Source organism: Ursus americanus, chromosome 36 (genome assembly GCF_024610735.1).
Source record: "Ursus americanus isolate L20-20 chromosome 36, mUrsAme1.1.p, whole genome shotgun sequence".
NCBI classification, from domain to species: domain Eukaryota; kingdom Metazoa; phylum Chordata; class Mammalia; order Carnivora; family Ursidae; genus Ursus; species Ursus americanus.
The window spans coordinates 23,843,055-23,861,901 of NC_142162.1; the positions used below are offsets into that span (position 1 = coordinate 23,843,055).

An 18,847-nucleotide genomic window follows, 5' to 3' on the forward strand; every position below is an offset into this window, starting at 1 on the left:
AGCCTGACGCGGGGCTGGATCCCAGGACCCTGTGATCGTGACCTGAGCTGAAGGCAGATGCCCAACCGACTGAGCCACCCAGGCACCCCCTGAAACTGGCTTTCCTTAAGTATAATCAAGGCAAACTCCCTTATTTAAATCACTAATGTTGAGGGCAGAAAGCTAGCTAGAGCATTGCATTAGTTTGCAATTTCTTGTTTATTGGTGATGTATCTGGTTGGACGAGTCACTTAAATTATTGAGACTAATTTTCCTCACCTGTCAAATAAAAGGATTAAGTATGCTTTATTTCCATCAGCGCTGCCATCCTGTAATTTGACATTTATTTATGGAGAGAGGGACCCGGTCTGCCTCACCTGTTCCGTTAGTGAAGGACCACTGGACAATACACTAGGTTACATTTCTTCGTCTTTAGTTAGCTCCTGTCATTGATTTGAACGGAGCCATTTCCTGTGTTTCCGGATGTCATGATAAATTTTGCTTTCATAGCCTCTCCCTGTAACAAGGTCAGACTTATTCAGTATTCCCACATGTTGGCAGCTGTGAGGTCTGTTTTATTAAACTATAGACACGAGGGCAACTGTATAAACCATTTCTGTCGGTGATGATTACTCGCCTCTCACAGGTACGCACTCGGTGTGTTTGGGTTGGAACAACTTGGTCCCCAGACCGCAACCCCTACTACCCCCCACATCACAGTCGTTACTTTTTATCTGAAAGGCAGCCTAGACAGTGCTTCTATACTGAATATAGGACAACTGTTGCCCCACAACAGAAATGGAGCAGTGTAACAGGGTCTGTATTGCTGAATAGGGTGTTATTTTTACCAATTTAATATAACTTTTCATTAAAGTTGTATCCTGTCAGTTCCTTTCTTTACGTGTACATTTATTTCAGCCTAAGACAGGCATTGGGGGGAGGGGGCTGCTGGGAGAGAGTATATTGAAAATATGTAATTAGAAAGTACTTAATAAGATTCATCTAAAAATTGAAATGTTTCTGATCCCAGGTATTCCTCTCTTTCTAAGTCCTTACTGTAAATGAGAGAATTAAGGATACGTGAGGAAACCTTTCAAGGTTTGGGTTGTTTTCAAATAGTTCCCTCCTTAATGAGGTGGTGACTGTGAAGGCACGGTGAATGCGTAACATAAATCAAGAGAATTCCAGGGAGCGGTATTAATACAGGTAGCATAAATGGAGACGAGAAAAACAAGATGTGAGGATGCCAGCAGCTACTACGCATGATAATTTCTACTAAAATTAGACATCTAGAGACAATTGTTTACGTCCCTGCACTTTTTTTGAGACAGTATTTTGTGTGTTTGTAAGGCAAAAGTTCTGCTTCTATGTAGTTACTGAGTTGAGGATTTTTTTGTTTCTAATAAATATAAAAAGGGCCCCTGTCATATATTTATTTATTTGAGAGAGAGCGTGCGCACGAGGTGGGGAGGAGGAACAAAGTGAGAGAGACAGACAGACTCTCCGCTGAGCATGGAGCCTAACGCGGGGCTCGATCCCACGACCGCGAGATCATGACGTGAGCGGAAATCAAGAGTCACGCTCAGTTGACTGAGCCACCCAGGCGCCCCAGGGTCTCTGCCCTTTCAGAAACACTCCTGTTACACTGTTGCACAACTCTGTCTCCCTAATGAAGTGTGGGGAGGGAAATGACAGATGCAGAGATTTCAGAAATACCAGTTAAAAGGCACCAACTGCGGGCAAGAAGTGTGATGTCTTTTCTTTGACCTGAACCAACCACCTGCTTGCCAGAATTCCAGAGCAGTGTCAGTTGTGTCGGGTCACCCACGCCTGGCTTTCATTACAGAAATCCGTCATCTCCTGGCTGTTGAACCACGATCCCGCCAAGCGGCCCACAGCCACTGAACTGCTCAAGAGCGAGCTGCTGCCCCCACCCCAGATGGAGGAGTCCGAGCTGCACGGAGTTCTGCACCACACCCTGGCCAACGTGGACGGGAAGGCCTACCGCACCATGATGGCCCAGATCTTCTCCCAGCGCGTCTCCCCAGCCATCGACTACACCTACGACAGCAACATGCCGAAGGTGGGCTTCAGGTGTCCTTCCGAAAGAGAGCTCAGCTCGATTCACACAGACGGGTCAAGTCAGTTCCTTAGTTTTCGTGGACTCCTTTAATACCTCCAGCATAGGTTCTCATCTGGGGTCCGTATGTGCAGAATGTGTGCATATGCATTTTTCTGGGAAGAGCCATGATTTTATTTTTATTTTTAAATTTTTCTTAAAAGATTTTATTTCTTTGAGAGAGAATGAGTGGTGGGGAAGTGCAGAGGGAGAGGGAGAAGCAGGCTCCCCACTGAGCAGGGAGCCCCACGCGGGGCTTGATCCTAGGCCCCAGGGATCACGACCTAAGCCAAAGGCAGACCCTTAACCAGCTGAGCCACCCAGGCACCCCCAGGGCCATGTTGTTAATCCTGTATGTCTAAGGAGTTCCCGAGCCACCCCCCTCTCCATCTGGCCAAGAGTTTAAGCAGCAGTGCTTTCGGAGACGGAGCCCTGGCCCAGCTGCCCACAGCTGAAAGCATCTAACCAGCCGAGATCCAGACCATCTGGTCAGTCGCTCCCAACGCTGGCCGCCCCTGGAGGTGCACCTGGGAGGCCCCTGGACCATCCCGACACTCAGGCCCTCCGTCCAATCTAGCGACCTGGAATGTCCAGGTGTGAGGCACCCCGAGAGTCTCTGTTTGAAAGCTCCCAGGTGGTTTCTGAGGCACAGACAGGTTTAGCAGCCTCCAGCTTTGTCTTTGTCTTCCTTTTTTTCTTTTTCCTCCCCCTCCTCCCTTCTTTCTTTTCCTTTTCAAACAAAAACAGTCTGAAACAGTATATAGCAAAATGTTAAAATTAGAAAAAGTTTGTTGGGTGAACAACGGATATTTGTTACACTCTTTGTATGTTTCTGAATGCTTAAAGTAATGATGTAATTTTAAAAGAGTAGTAGAGAAAGTAGTGGTAAGATTTGCGGAAGATCAGTAGAGTTCTCGAGGGCCACGCCAGTTTTTGCTGGCTGGCAATAGTCGAAAGAGACTTACAGGATTACAGGTGACTTTTTTATTTTTGTCTTCTTGCTTGTCTGTTGTTTCTAAATTTTCTCAAGTGTAATGGTATGACTTGTATAATAAGAAACAAATGGAAAGGAAAGCTCTTTACAAAATATACAAATGTCATGTAACGTAGAAGGGGCCCACCATGGATCTCCGTAGTATGTGGACCTCCACCTGATGCCGTTAGATGTTTGATGCTCTGAGGTGTCCCGGAGAATCCTCGGGGAGCACATGTGCACTTGACCAGCTCTCTCTGAAAGGCATGTATCGACGTGGCGAAGACTTTGGACTTGGAGCTTTAGGGGGGCCGTCCTCCAGCGGGGCGTCCTGCAGGAGGTGCCCTTTTCTTCCCTCCCTGGAGTGTTCAAGAGCGGACTCACTTGCTGACATCTCTTCTGTGGTCTTGGGCATAAGTAATGTGATGCTTACTGCAAGCTACAGAGGAATATTTTAGGGGACCCCTTTGAGTTGGTTTGACGACATGTTAATTGGTCCTATTTTAGGGCTTCTCGATCCGTACGTCCAAGATACAGCAACACGTGTGTGACACCATCGTCCGCATTTTTAAAAGACACGGTATGTCCTTTTTTAAAAAAAATCACAGGTCTTCTCAAAAACTGTTTTGTTTCATCATTAGAAAGTACTGTTACTAGATTTGGCTGCAACCATATTTTACCCTTATTTACTTAAAAAGATTTTATTTGTCAGGGAGGGAGAGACAGAGCGGGAGTTTTGGCAAAGGGGGAGGGAGAAGCAGGCTCTCCGCTGAGCAGGGAGCCCGAAGCGAGGCTTGATCCCAGCACCTTGGGATCATGACCTGAGCCGAAGGCAGACGCTTAACCGACTGAGCCACCCAGGCGTCCCCATATTTTACCTTTAAATTCAGTAACAGGCACTTGACTTCATGTGAAATTTAAGCTTATTTTTAACACTCAGCTTGTTGAGGAGAACGTTTGAATATTAGAGCCTTGCTACTAACATACAGTTGGGTTGTAGAGTCAGAAATAAGACTGGTTAACAGACTTGACCTCAGACGAGCTGTCCGGTCATGGAGTCGCCTGAAAACTGCTAGCTGGCGATTTCAGCGGCCAGCAGCAGATGACTTCACTGCCAGGTCCATGTTCATTTTCACTTGCCTCCAGGGAGGAATGAGAACTTGTTGATGAGTTATTTTTTCTGACTTGGTGTAGGAGCTGTCCAGTTGTGTACCCCACTACTGCTTCCCCAAAATAGGCAAATATACGAGCACAATGAAGCCGCCTTATTCATGGACCACAGCGGGATGCTGGTGATGCTTCCTTTCGACCTGCGGGTGAGGCTGGGAACGCCCTGGGGCAGGCCAGACACCATGTCTGGCCACGGGCGGGTTACCCTTAGCCACCACTTTTCCCCCTCGGCTTACATTCTAAATACCACCTCTAGGAAACACATTGTTGAGGGAGTTATCGGGGTGAGAGCATCACTGGAATTACTGAACGTCTGACCTTGTGTTCGTCCAGCTTGCTCGTGGCACAGGTGCTTACGATCCTAGAAACGGGCTCCCTGCATTGCCAGTGCCACGTCTGCACCTCACTGCTGAGCTCTGCCGAGTGACCGCTGCGGCTTGACCTGGCCAACTCAGACAAACGAATAGTTAATTTTCTTTACCTCCTGGCTAGATTTTCACTAACTTCCTAACGTGTTAATGCGGAGAACAATTAAATTCTTCTAACAGCCAGCGCCTCTGCTAATGAGGTGTGCTGAATTCTGCTCGTGCTTGCTTGCTTCTGATCCCCAGGGCTCCCTTTGACGGCAGCGCTCTGACGGGTTATCCACTCGCATAGTGTTGGCTGCTAACCAGCCCATCAGCAGCCCCGCACCTGCATGAGACAGACGAGAGTTTCATTCCCCTCGTGTACAGAAAGCACTGACAAGTGGAGAGATGAGCAAAGGATATAACCAGGCAGTTCTCCGAGAGAGAATGCACGGGGCTGATAAACTTCTGAAATGATGTTCAGCCTCGTGCATAATAAGGGAATGTAAAGAAAAGGATCTCAACTTCACCCGTTGGACTGATGAAAATATTTAAATTGCTTTACTTAAAACTGGCTGTTTATTCTGTAGACATCAGGGGACTGAAGTGCACATTTTTTTCTTAAGATTGATTTATTTGAGAGAGCACGAATTGAGGGGATAGAGCAGAGGGAGAGGAGAGAGAATCTCAAGCAGACTGCCTGCTGAGCATGGAGCGGGGGGCGGGGCTCGATTTCATGACCCCAAGATCATGAGCCGAAATCAAGAGTTGGACGCTCAACCGACTGAGCCACCCAGGCGCCCCTAAAGTGCAGACTTTTAAACATCAGCTCGCTTTCTGTGAGCTAATAGTCATTCCCCCCAAATAAAAGGTGAGTACCCTTTAAGAATTTGATCCAGAGTTAATGGTACGATGTTAGATCTCTTAGGACAGTCTGACAATAATTTCATAAGCTGTAGTTATTATTAGTGGGTGGGTAAGAATTCACCTGGAAGACCAGGGAAAACCAGGGAATTCACCATGAGAGAAGACCCATTTTGATTGCATTATTATAAATGACACTTTAAAAAACATTTCAGTTATTTACGTAATTCACATTATTTACAGTAGCCAAGCTGTGGAAACAGCCCAAGTGTCCTTTGATAGATGGATGAATGGGTAAAGACGAGGTGGTATATACATACGATGGAATATTACTCAGCGATAAAAAGAATGAAGTCTTGCCATTTGCAGGACCATGGATGGAAGTAGAGGGTATTATGCTAAGTAAAATAAGTTGGAGAAAGACAAATACTGTATGATTTCACTTCTGGCTGGAATCTAGAAAACAAAACCCCAGACCCTTAAATACAGAGAACAAACTGGTGACTGCCAGAGGGGAGGTGGGTGGGGGAATGGACAAAATAGATAAAAGGAAAAAAAACTCACAGGTCACCAGGTAACTTACACTGATTCTCATTTGGCATAATAAAATTGGGCAGAGCCTAGTTAATTAAAAGTGAATTTTTCTCAAATTTAAAATCCTAAGAAATGCCGCAGTGAATAAGGCTGGTGGCACAGCCAGCAGTGGGGTCTGCTGCTGACCGAGCACCACAGGAACATTTCAGGGAACACTCGTGGTGAGCCGGGCACTACTCCGTGAATATACTAAAACCACTGGGTCATACACTGTAAAAGGGCGGACTGTATGGTGTGTGCGTTGTATCTCAACAGAGCTGTTAACTACAAAACCACAAGGCCGGGTCGTTGGCACATTTTGACGTTGACCTTTGACACTTTATGTTTCAGATTCCTTTTGCAAGATACGTGGCAAGAAATAATATATTGAATTTGAAACGGTACGAAACTCCGGGGGTTTCATTTGGTGGTTGTGGGAGAGAAACCAAGGAAGGGTGTTTTATCACCTGTGATCCTTAACACAGCAACAGCTGGGGTTTGAACTTCGGGTTTAAAGTAGTGAGTTTGGAATATGGTCCCAGTGCCCAGCCACAGTACCCCTTTTCAGGGTGACAAAGACTCGTGGCCTTCCCTTTAGCGGACACGTAGCTGTTCGGGGGTGGGGGGTAGGTACCCTGCAGCCCCTGCCATCTATTCTCTGCCTTCTAACGTTCCCAAGCAACAGAACTAATTATTTTCACAAGTGGCTGCTTGACAAAAACATACAGCTGTTCTTGATCACAGACGGCTCCTTTTAAAACTTAATTGGAGGGACAAAGGGCCAGAGGTCTCTGTGTGAAAACTGCCTCCACAGGTAACTGAACAGAAAAGCTGCTTGTAGAGAAGTGAGTAAAGCCAGCAGGCGTGTGGAACAGTCGGGGCCTCCGGGCACTTAGCGGTGGAGAAGGGTTTTCTGTACATTCAGATCCCGCAGGGGTCAAGCAGCGAGATCTTCGTAAGTTCCAGCAGTGCTGTTGGCAGCGAGGCACCCTACTTAAAGCGAAGTCAGAGCTCTTTCTGTGCTTTATTCTCAGCTCCGAGTGAACAGTAATTAATAGTCATAGTCCTAAGGGGTATCCCTGTGTAGAGAGCGAGCACAAAGGTAAAGTTATTTCCTGTGCAATTTCAGCTCTGTTGCAAACATTAAAAAAAAAAAAACAAAAAAAGGAGCCCCATAGTTTAATAGTGGCCTCGCTAGGAATTGGCACCTAAATCCCGTCTTTACGGTCTCTAGCTCATACCACGGATTCATTTTGTCCTGTTGCTTTCCTCTTGTTTGACAATCTCTTACACATTTGATTCCGGTAAGCAGTGACCTGGGTTTCTGGGTTTCTCTCTCCAGATACTGCATAGAGCGCGTGTTCAGACCTCGCAAATTAGACCGATTTCATCCCAAAGAGCTGCTGGAATGTGCGTTCGATATCGTCACGTCTACCACCAACAGCTCTCTGCCCACTGCCGAAGTCATCTACACGATCTGTGAGATCATCCAGGAGTTCCCGGCACTTCAGGTTACTTCCCAGGGTCTGAAATTCCGGGGTCCCCCCGCTAGAGTCCTCGACCCGGCCGGGGTGGCGGGGGGGTCGTGACTGCAACAGAGCTGCCCCTCACTTTGTGCCGGCAGTGGGCCACGTTCTACTAGGATAACGGGGAAGAGCTTGGTGAGGTTATTTGTGGGTTTCTCGCAGACTCTCACCCCTGCCTTGACGGGAGTGGGTTTTGTTTTCATCTGTTTTGGGGGAAGGGCGGTGTTGCTCAGCCCATTCTTCCAAAGTGCAAGAGATTAGCTAAGATTCCTAGGATGCTTTTAGCACGTTCACCGTCTGTGGCTCCCTCCTGCGCCCCCCCCCCCCCCCGGCTCTCAGCTCCACAGCTTCACTTCTCCACGAGCTGGCGTCCTGCCTCACCGGGGGGGGGGGGGGGGGGGACTGTTTCTAGTGCAACTGCTGGCCCTCCTCCGGCCTGGCCTCTGCGTCCCTCACACGGGGCTGCTCCCCCCACGGCTGTGCCTACAAAGCCTTCCTTCCCAGCCGCCACGGGCGCCCCTTCTGCGCCAGGAGCCCGCCTGCTCCCTCATCGGTTGCCAGCCACCCTTTCCTCTCCACCCTCCCCGCCCTCGAGGGGAGACGCCACCCGGTCGTTAGGGCAGAGCTGATGCGGCCGCTCTCCTGGGGACCCCGCCGCCGCCGGCTCAGCAGGCCGCTCGTGGGCTGTGAAGGCTCCCCGTTAGGGTAGTAGTTCCCCCAGCCCGTCCTCAAACGGCAGGGACTACCGAACCGGGTCCTCTCCCGTGCCGCCGTCTGCGTGAACTCGTTCAGGCTTTTCACCGGAGCTGGAGGCCAAAGTGGTTTAGATACGTACAGTAAAGGGTGTGGTTATATTATACTCTTGGATTATGACAGTGTAAAATGAAGGCTTATGAAAAAATAAGCTAGGAGGCAGAATGCCAAAATTCAGTCCTTCCACAATCCCCTGCCCGGATGGTAAGCTGGTGGTAGGATGCTGGGTTTGGTCACATACCTATACTGCTTTTCTGATGAAACGAGTAACTTCTCTTCCGTATCCCAGGAAAGGAATTACAGTATTTACTTGAACCATACCATGTTACTGAAAGCAATCCTCTTACACTGTGGGATCCCAGAAGACAAACTCAGTCAAGTCTGTGTCATCCTGTATGATGCTGTGGTAAGCACTGAATTACTTTGACTTGATAGTGAAGGACGCTAATAGTTCATACGTATTTTCTTAGTGTTGTAACCATGGAACTGAATTGGGAGTTTCATCTCCTTCCTCATTTCTCTAAAGTAAAAAAAAAAAAAACCAATTGGAGGGAGTGATTGTATTGAGAATAAAGGGCTCATGCCCTCCCCTGAATTCTTCCCACGCACCCATTTATGGATGTGGTCATTGGGATTTTCGGTTGAGTGCAGGGAGAGTGGTTTAGACCACGGCGGGAGTCTCGGCACCTGCTCCCTGTCGGGCCGGGGCCGCAGCCCCTCCAGTTCCTCTTCCTGAGGGAGCTGCGTCGTGGCACTTGTGGTTCTCTAGTACGTGTGCGAGTTCTCCACGGAAAGTGTGCAGGGCCTGGGGGGCTACTGAAAATTTTGAATAGTGTTATGGTGCTGGGATGAAGGTGAATGCTTATCTTTTCTAATTTCTTTTCGTGTTAAATACTGTTTTTATAATGGGCATCCAGGAGATTGAATGACCTATAGGTTATTCATGGTCCACGATTAAGGCAGAACAAGATAGTGGACGTCTGTGCTGGTTTTCTTTTTCTCTTTTTTTTTTTTTAAGATTTTATTTATTTACTTGAGAGACTGCACGTGAGAGAGTAGGAGTGGGGGGAGCAGCAGGTAGAGGGAGAAGCAGGCTCCCCACTGAGCAGGGAGCCCGATGCAGGGCTCGATCCCAGGACCCTGAGATCATGACGTGAGCCAAAGGCAGACACTTAACCAACTGAGGCCCCCAGGCGCCCCAGGCTTACTGTTTTCTAGACACCAAGAAGCCTAAGTAGCTTTTCTCTCATCCGGCAGATACACCTCAGGGGCCCTAATTTTACTGTTTTTCTGTGGTGCTTTCCCCCCAAGTGCTGCTGCTCTGTGGCAGCAGCAGACGCACTGTCCGTCGGACCCTGGCGAGAACCCCAGGGATTGTGAAGGGGGCTTCACGTCATCCTTGTTCATATCCCGCAGCCACAGCCTAACTGCCGGCGTGGGAAGCAGTGCTCAGAGCCCGGCAGCACACGGCTTTTGCCAGAGGGACACGGATCCGTTATTCCCTCACCATCCAAACAGAAACCCCCCGGTTTGGCCTGTCCAGCTCTGAGTTGCCTCACCACTCAGCAAGGGCAACCTCCCCCTTTCCATTCTTTTACGTCGGAGTTTTCATATTTTAAGACACATGTTAGGGGCGCCTGGCTGGCTCAGTCAGTAGAGCGTGCAACTCTTGGTCTCAGGGTTGTGGGTTTGAGCCCCACATAGGGTGAAGAGATTACTTAATAAAATCTTCAAAAAAAAAAAAAGAGGGAGACAAATGTTAGTTTTATGCGAATTAGAAAAAAAAAATTCTAATCACAGAATTAGGAGCAGTTTGTCCAAAACGGAGGGTATACACTTGTCGGAATTAGCCTGGAGATCATATCTTTATGTTCAGGGCCAAATTTGGTGACTCTCGTTGTTCCCTTTCTCTTCCACGTTAGACGGAAAAGCTGACGAGGAGAGAAGTGGAAGCCAAGTTTTACAATCTGTCTTTGTCGTCTAATAGTGTAAGTACCTAGTGACGGAGCTGTTACCGCTTCCTCTGTAACTTTGTGGTACCCCGATGCTCGAGGCGGTGGGGCAGGGCTGCTCCCCGGCGCCTCACAGACAGGTTTCCCTTGAGTGTGCATAGTTCCACGGCAGCCTCGGGGAGGAGAGCCCAGCGCGGGGCTCAGAGCCTGCCTCCCCACGCTGCTGGTCACCGTGCGGTCATCATCCTGTCCCTTCCTGATCACCAGCCGCTTTGCTCTCCCGCTCTGCACAGCCGCGCTCGGCACAGCCTCACTGCTGAGCGAGCGGGTCTAGCACTGGTTGTCCTCTTCTTCTTCTTCTTCTTCTTTTTTTTTAAAGATTTTATTTATTTATTAGACAGAGATAGAGACAGCCAGCGAGAGAGGGAACACAAGCAGGGGGAGTGGGAGAGGAAGAAGCAGGCTCCTAGCGGAGGAGCCTGATGTGGGGCTCGATCCCATAACGCCGGGATCACGCCCTGAGCCGAAGGCAGACGCCCAACGACTGAGCCACCCAGGCGCCCCTGGTTGTCCTCTTCTGAAGTAGATCCTAGGGGACGGGAATGAGGCACGGAGCTCTGCAGATCCGTTTGCGTTTCCCTCACCACCCTATCCCCTGCTCTTCCAACATGTCAGTGGAATTAAAGCTCCTGCTTTTCGGGTACATTTCTTAGTCCTGAAATGTGACATTGGATCCCAGTGGCAATAAGGACTATCTCGAGGGGTAAACAGGGGTAAATTTTTGATGTTAAATACTGGATACCTATGAGCAGAAATAGTTCCGTTTATAAATAGCTTGAAGACTGTGCTCAGGAAACTGCCCAGTCTGGTGATTCCCTGCCTGAAGGTTCAAGCCCAGGAGGTTCTTCGAACCAGTGTCCCGTTTCAAACACATTTCACACTCGCACACGAAAGCTGCATCCGCTGCTAAAATGTCAGCTTCTTGCTGTTGAATCTCTGGTGATTGGATGATAAGCAGTAGTTCAAAGTTGTACATTTGATTAGCTTAAACATGGAGAAACTAGCACCTAATAGGAAGGCATTTGGTGCTGTCATTATTTAAGAGTGGAGCTCTGAAGAGAGTCGGAAAGTAGAAGTATTGCAAGCCGGTGTCTGGCCCCGTGTTCCGAGTTTACAGACGAGACACCTCAGGCGCAAAGAGATGTTGTGACTTGTCCAGAGTCACATGGAGTTGGTCGATGATGGGGTGAGGACTCAAATCTGGAGACAGTGACTCTAGTAGTGTTTCTGGTAGTTTATTAATGGGGTAATTTAATGTTAAAATTTGAGAAGAAATAGTTTTTTTATTTTAAGAGGAAAAACATTAAGACATTGAGATTATATTACTTTTTGGATTTTTAAAAAATACATGTGGTGTATGATTATTAAACTGGATTAAGCTGAGTCTTCATTCAGCTCTGTTTCCATGCGCCAGTTTACCATTGAACCAGGTTACACTTGCATAGTCTTAAACTAGATACAGTTTTAACTCCCAGAAGCTCGAGTGGAACTTTCTTTCTGGCTTATGACTGTAGTTACTTCCTGCCTCCTGTGCTGCGTGCCAGGGACTGGGCCTGGCCCACAGATCATCTCTAGCCGTTGCCCTCAAGTGAAGCACGACAGGTGTGGCAGCCGGGAGCTGGGATGGAGGTGTGAGTCGGAGGGAAGGATCAGGGGGCTGTCTGTGGGAGGTGACACCCAAGTGGCAACCCAAGGCTCCAAACAGGAATTATTCAAGCAAAGGGAGCAGAGGGAATTTCTGGCTACTTGAGAGTAGAATTAGAACCAGTCAGACTTCGCCTTTCCGTGTGTCCGTCCACCCCACCCGCACCCCCACTTCTGTGCCTGCAGCAGGGAGTTGACGAGAACGAGGGAGGTGAAGAGGAAATCTTGTCAGCTAGTACGCGGGGCTGCTCTGCTGGGGTCAGCATTTGCTGGGAGTAGGTGCCCACAGCACTCCCGTGAGGCGCTTTCCAGTTGCTGGAAAAGGATAATCCTTAGGTCCCCAGTAAAGGTTAAAATTGCCTCTGACCACAAACTCCCTGCCTGTGGAGGTGCCCAAGCTCCGCCGTGCCCCCGTGTGTCGCAACACCACGCGGAGGGCGGCTTCCCTGCCGTGGATCGGAAGCTAAATGTGCCTCTTTGCTTTCCAGCTGTGTCGACTCTACAAATTTATTGAGCAGAAGGGAGATCTGCAAGATCTAACACCAGCAATAAATTCATTAATAAAACAGAAAACAGGCGTTGCCCAGCTGGTGAAGTACGGCTTAAAAGACCTAGAGGAGATTGTTGGGCTGTTGAAGAAACTCGGCATCAAGTTACAGGTCGGACAACCGCTGGATTCTCCTGTGGGTCTGTGGTGCCAGCACAGGGGGAAATGGGGGTTTTGGGTTAATGCTAGCACACGTTTTCTTCCCCCAGAACTCTGCTTTCTACATTTTGGAACTTCTGATTTCTAGTAACAGTTTTGGCTTCAATCAGAATATCCTTGCAAGCATCATGATTCCTGTAGTACAGTCCGACACATCAGGGAGCCTCAGCGAGGTGGTGATTCCTGAAGAGAGCAGAGTTCCTCACCCGGCAGGCTGCACTTAGACATCTTACTGATTGCTCTGATGCTACTGATGGAAAACCGCGCCCTTGACATGTTTGCGTGGGCTTGCACTTCACAGGTCTTGGTCAATTTGGGCTTGGTTTACAAGGTGCAGCAGCACAACGGAGTCATCTTCCAGTTCGTGGCGGTCATCAGACGGAGGCAAAGGGCTGTATCTGAAATCCTTGCAGCTGGCGGCAGATACGACCTGCTGGTGAGGGCTCGCCCTGTATTCCTTCGTTGATTCATCCTGGCTTAATGTCCTTTCTTTCTCAGCTTGATACTTTGAAATATTCCAAACCTTCAGAGAAACTGAGCCAGTGGTGTAATTGAACACCTGCATGCCTTTTATCTAGGAATAGAAATGGACCGTGAACCACATCTGTAGTGTTTTTGACTTTTATTTTAAAATAATTATAGGTTTATAGGAAGTTACAAAGATAGTACAGAGAGATCTTGTGTACCTTTCGCTCCGTTTCCCTGAGCGGTTAAATCTGGTGTAAGTATAATAACCTAGCAAAGCCAGGACACGGACATTGGTACGCTGTGTGTGTATAACTCTGTGCCACTGGATCGTGTGTGTATAGTCTGGTCACCACCCCACACCAAGATCCAGAGCTCTTCTGTCGCCGTATAGATCCTTTGGTGCTGACATTTACTAGGAAGTATGGAACCTTCACCTCCCTGGAAGGCCCTATACCCATCCCCCCATTTATAATGTAATTATCTTAAATACTTCCTCTCCATACATCGAGGCCCACATCAGACAGTGTTAGGCTTTTGCTTCACCTATCAAACTCTTAGAAACTCAAGAGGGGAAGAAAGTCTGTTGTACTTTACCCGAATTTCTGGTTTCTGATGAGAAATGTGCTATTGTTTGAATTTTCCCATATAGGAAAGCTGATTTTCATGCAACGTTTTTAAGATTTTCTTTGTCTTTAGTTCGAAATTTGATCATGATGTGTCTTGGCGTGACTTTCTTTGGATTTATACTCTTTGGGGTTATCTTAGCTTCTTGAATCTAGAGGTTTATGTCCTTCTCCAGTATGGGCCCCCCCCACCAAGTGCCAGCAGGGTGGCATCAGAGAACACTAAATGGGAGCTAAGACTTTGATATCTGCCTGGGGTAGTGGTCCCCCAACCCCCAAACAGTGCCAGTGGAGGAATCGAAGGATTACAGACCCTCACCTCCACCCAGGCAGTAACGAGGCCACGCTCCCCACAGTACCAGTAAAGGCATGTGTCAGGCATATTATTGTAATATCTCTTACATCTTGCCCTCTTTTTGCTCTCCTTCGAGGACTCTGATGACAGATGTTCAAGTTTTTGTTATATCCCTGAGGTTTTTTATTGTTTACTTCTCTGCTGAGACTTTCTAATTTTTTTGGCTCAAGCCTGCTCGTCATGCTTGTTGAAGCATTTTTGTGATGGTTGCTTTAAAATCCTTGTCAGATATTTCCAACATCTGTGTCAACCTGTTTTGGTGTCCGTTGATTGCTTTTCTTACACATTTTGAGATCTTCTTGGTGGTTGCCGTTATGCGTGATTTTTACTTGTACTCTGGATATTTTCAGTATTACAAGACTGGAGCTCAGCTAGGTCTTTGGTTTAATAAGCCTCTTCTGAGAGGGTGCCAGTAGGGGCAGGGGGTGCCACCTTGCTACTGTTGGTCGAGGGTAAAGACTCAGGTTCCTTACCCCGCTTGCTTCAACATCCCTAGTCTGGGAGGGGTGCCTTGTTCCTGTTTCCCACGTGCCTCCACTGGTACTGTGGTGAGGGGTGGGGGAAGTGGCAGGAGACTGCTGGAGAGCAGGGAAAGTTCCAGCCTCCCACTCAGCCGCCTCAGGCACCACCCCCACGGGGAGGTGGCCTCGTCACTGCTTTGGCGGAGGTGAGGGTCTGTAATCCTTCGGTTCCTGGCCTCCAGTGACACTGTTTGGAGGGCAGGGGGAAAATACCTCAGGTATCAAGTCCTGGCTCCCATTTAGTCTTCTCTGATGCCACCCAGCTGGGGCTTGGTGGGAGAGGGGGACTCCTTACATCTGGGTAAAGGTGTGGGCCCCCACTCAGACTTTGCTGGTGGGGGCGGGCCTATGCGTCTTCCTGTGGTGTTCGGCTGGAGCAGGGTGGGGGTCATAAAAACATTTTCAGCCCTGCCAGGTTGCCCTTTTCTTGGTCTTCTGGCTAGAGTGAGCAGGTTTCCTGGGCGCCTTTTGTTGGTTCTCTTTGGCACTTCTGGCTTGTCAGCATGTATTACCCTCAGATCCTACAGGTCCTGCACCCGTGTGTGCCCTCTCTTCATGTTTGCTTTATAAGTAATGTCTAGGATTTTTAGCTGTACTTAGCGGGAGGAATGGAAGTGTTCCTACCTGTCTGGTCCAGAATCAGAACCTACCTGTGTAATTTTAAATTATCTAGTGACATAAAGCAAATACAAAGAAACAGGTGGAATTTATTTTAATAATGTATCTTATTTAACCCAAATATGTTGTTTCAACATACAGTCCAAATTTTCAAAATTTTTGAGCTACTTTACATTTTTTTCTAAGCCTTTGTAATCAGTGTATATTTAACCCAATATACCCAAAATACTATTTCAGCATGTAATCTGACATCTCAGTATGATGAATGAGCTGTTTTATATCCTCCTCTTTTCCCATTCTGAGCCTGTGTATTTCACGTACACAGCGCACGTCAGTCTGGATTAGTCAGCCTGCAGATACTCAAGCCCGCGTGCGGCTGGGGGGCTGCCCTGTTCAGCAGTGCAGCTCTGGATGCAGCATTTGGTAACTTTTTCCTAAATTGGCACGTGTGCTTGCTCCCATCTCTCCCTTCCCCGCCCCCCATTCTCTTCTCTCTCTCTCTCCCCCAGCCCATCACGTACTGTTTTTTGGTTGAACCCTTTGATGATAAGTTGCTGACAAGTGTGTGCCCTCCAGTCATCGCTTTGCTTGTGATTACAGTTTCTTCTCGATCTCATAACCAGAGCTGTGCCTTTCTTCCCAGATTCCCCAGTTTAGAGGACCACAGGCTCTGGGACCAATCCCCACTGCTGTCGGGGTCAGCATAGCTATAGACAAGATCTCTGCGGCGATCCTCAACATGGAAGAACCTGTAAGTTCCAGTGTTGCTTTCCAGCGGGCTGAGTTGCCTTTCGTCTTAGAGTCCTGTATATGGAGCCCTGGCTGGGGCGGTAGGCCGAGGCTTTGGGAAGTTCTCTTTGCCATGATAGACAAGCCTAGGACCTGGCATCTGGCCTCGTGTGTAAGGCCTTAGCCTTTCGCTGGGGGACCTGGGGCAGCTCATCCATCTTTGCCTGGCCTCGCTCTCCTCGTCTTTGATGCAGTGTAAACGTGAGGTGTAGTGTTGGCAGACGCCTGCCAGAGCCCCTTGTTCAGAAATCCTGCCGTACTCTACAGAGCTATAAATGGTTCTTTTTCCTTTTTTGTAGCTGAAATAATTTCCAGAAAGACTAATATAAAAGGTTTTTGACCTGTCTTCACATGAGTGCCGCCTCCCTCCTGGTGCTGGTCCCACCTGCCGGCCCACGGTCTCACTCCTCTAAATGTAACCCTCTCTCTCTGACCCAGGTCACAATAAGCTCTTGCGACCTCCTGATCGTAAGTGTTGGCCAGATGTCCATGTCCAGGGCCATCAACCTCACCCAGAAACTCTGGTCGGCGGGAATCACAGCACAAATCATGTATGACTGGTCCCAGGTAATGAGACGCACGGTGCCCCCCGGGTGGAGTGCGCGCAGTCCGGCCGCCCCGGCTTTAGAGTAGGGTTCTCTCAAACTCCACTCCTCTCTGGTTAGAGTTACTTCCTGGGTTAGTTTCTGATTGTTACAGGAACAAAGGACCACAGACGCAGTGGTTTAAACACTACAGGCCGGTTACCTCACATTTCGGGCATTCAGAAGTCTGAGACGGGTTCCACTGGGTCTGCTAGGGCCCGTGCCTTCTGAAGGCTTGAGGGGAGGGCGCATTTGCCCACCTTCTCCAGCCCCGAGAGGCCTCCCGCGCCCCTCGATCTAGTCCCTTCCTCCACCTTCAGACTCAGCAGTGTCACATTTTCTTTCCTCTCTGACCTCTGTTTCTGTCTTTCCATCTCTACTTCTGACCCTCCTGTCTCCTCTCACAAGGATCCTTGTGATGACACTGATCCCACCCAGATTATCCAGATCGTCTCCCTGTCTCATGATCTGTAACTCAGAGTTCCTTTGACCATAGAAGCGAACATGCTCGCAGGTTCCAGGGATGAGGCTGGGACGTCTTTGCAGGGCCAGGATCCAGCCTAGCCCCCCGCCCAAAGGCATTTGGTGTGGAGCCTGTGGGGGCGGCTGGCTCTCCTCAGAGCTCCCACAGCAGCCAGCTCTGGGGATGGAAGTGAGGGAAGTGGCAGCCTTGAACCCGCCTGCCCTTCAGAACGGGGGGGCCTGCAGAGAAGTGTGCACTGCCACGAGCAGATCACAGAAGGGCATACGCTCCAGTTCGCGCACACTCAGGCGCCCCGGAGCATGAAGAGACGCCCAGGGAAACACAACCTCCATCCTCCCTCCTGCTCTTTGCACGTCACCTGCGGGGGGGTTCGGAAGCTGCTGGGTCTGTGCGTGTGGAGAGAAGACCTCCTGGCAGGAGTGTGCAGAGCAGTGGTGTGTAATCACGTGACAGAGCAGCACCCTCTTCCATTGGTTTCCTTGTTTCAGAAATTGTTAGAGGAGTGTTCTTCCAGAAACCATGACTTTGGTCCTGCCCAGCGGCAGACCCTGCAGGCGTCTCTGCTCCACTGCTCAGTGGCTTTACGCTTTACTCCTGCTTTACACCGTCCGCTGTTGCTGCTGCCTTGGCCTTCCTCGAGGGCCTTCTTGTTGTATGTGTACTGTCTAATTTTTTGGCACCTTCCACCAAGATTTGAAGCTTCTGCAAACCTCTTACTGTGTCCTGAGCACATTGATTGTCCATGGCCCCTGAGGACAGCAGTGGAAGGAAGAAAAGCAAGGTCTTATTCCCCCTTTGAATCCGTACTCTTCCGACTTACTATCTGTATGTCCTGAAGTCAGCATGTTAGCAGGTCACTTTGGAAGTACAGTCGAACCCCGTGTTTTCAGTCTCCCTAACAACTTGAAGCCGCTCTCCGTGCTCTGTGTTTATCTCACATGCCGTGTTTGTTTCAGTCCCAAGAGGAGCTACAGGAATACTGCAGACATCACGAAATCACCTACGTGGCCCTCGTCTCAGACAAAGGAGGAAGCTATGTCAAGGTACAGACGCAAGGAAATCTTTCACGGTCCAGCAGGCACATTTCCCAAACCGTGTAGTAACTGTGGAGCACCCAACTTCCCGCTGTCCCCTGGCCTTGGGTGTGGGTGCAGATCCATTATCTTATTTGCTGGGCCTGTTCTTGGAGAAAGGCTATAGAGTAAGAGAGAATCTGAATCAGAACCCTTCCCTTCAAATCAAAAATCAAAAACAGTGGCAGTAGGTTTTTCCTACTTTTCTACCTCTGTTCCCTTTCTTCATCTAAGAAAAGAATAATAACTAGACGGATACCTGCTGGTTGGCATATGCTGTGGCTCTTTCCTAGCCAGTCTTACTCTGTTGCATTTAACTTACAAAGCTCCTAAATATAGCACCCTCTAACCTTTATTTCTATTTTTAAAGAAAAAGAATCAACATATTTTCCCCCTTTTATAAGTCTTTGTCAGGTTTTATGACCTGGGTGATGTTGGCGTCATAAATGAGTTGGACAGTGTTCTCTCCTCTTCCATTTGCTGAAAGATCGTGCACAGTTGGTATTATTTCATCCTCAGATGTTCGGTCAGACTCACCAGTGAAGCCACAGGGACCTAGACAGGGAGCCACTCAGGTTGCCTCTTTCTGAATAAGTGAGTTTGGGTAGTTGGTATCTTCCCCGGAATGTTTTCATTTCATCTAAATTTTCAAATATTCTCTTTTAC

General features: G+C 48.7%; 1 protein-coding gene across 4 annotated transcripts in view; it reads left to right on the forward strand.

Annotated features, from left to right (window-relative positions):
- EIF2AK4 (eukaryotic translation initiation factor 2 alpha kinase 4) overlaps positions 1 to 18,847 on the forward strand; it is a 101,847-nt gene that overhangs the window by 67,943 nt on the left and 15,057 nt on the right. For all 4 annotated transcript variants that reach the window (XR_006783108.2, XM_045816216.2, XM_045816230.2 and 1 more), the window contains 12 exons: positions 1,826 to 2,062; positions 3,579 to 3,651; positions 4,266 to 4,387; positions 6,377 to 6,426; positions 7,368 to 7,536; positions 8,594 to 8,710; positions 10,227 to 10,292; positions 12,449 to 12,619; positions 12,968 to 13,102; positions 15,895 to 16,002; positions 16,479 to 16,607; positions 18,065 to 18,151. Coding sequence is in view for 3 of the 4 variants with exons in the window: in XM_045816216.2 (XP_045672172.2) it covers positions 1,826 to 2,062; positions 3,579 to 3,651; positions 4,266 to 4,387; positions 6,377 to 6,426; positions 7,368 to 7,536; positions 8,594 to 8,710; positions 10,227 to 10,292; positions 12,449 to 12,619; positions 12,968 to 13,102; positions 15,895 to 16,002; positions 16,479 to 16,607; positions 18,065 to 18,151 (1,464 nt within the window). In the remaining variant the exon portion in view is untranslated. The remainder of the gene's footprint in view (positions 1 to 1,825; positions 2,063 to 3,578; positions 3,652 to 4,265; positions 4,388 to 6,376; positions 6,427 to 7,367; positions 7,537 to 8,593; positions 8,711 to 10,226; positions 10,293 to 12,448; positions 12,620 to 12,967; positions 13,103 to 15,894; positions 16,003 to 16,478; positions 16,608 to 18,064; positions 18,152 to 18,847) is intronic.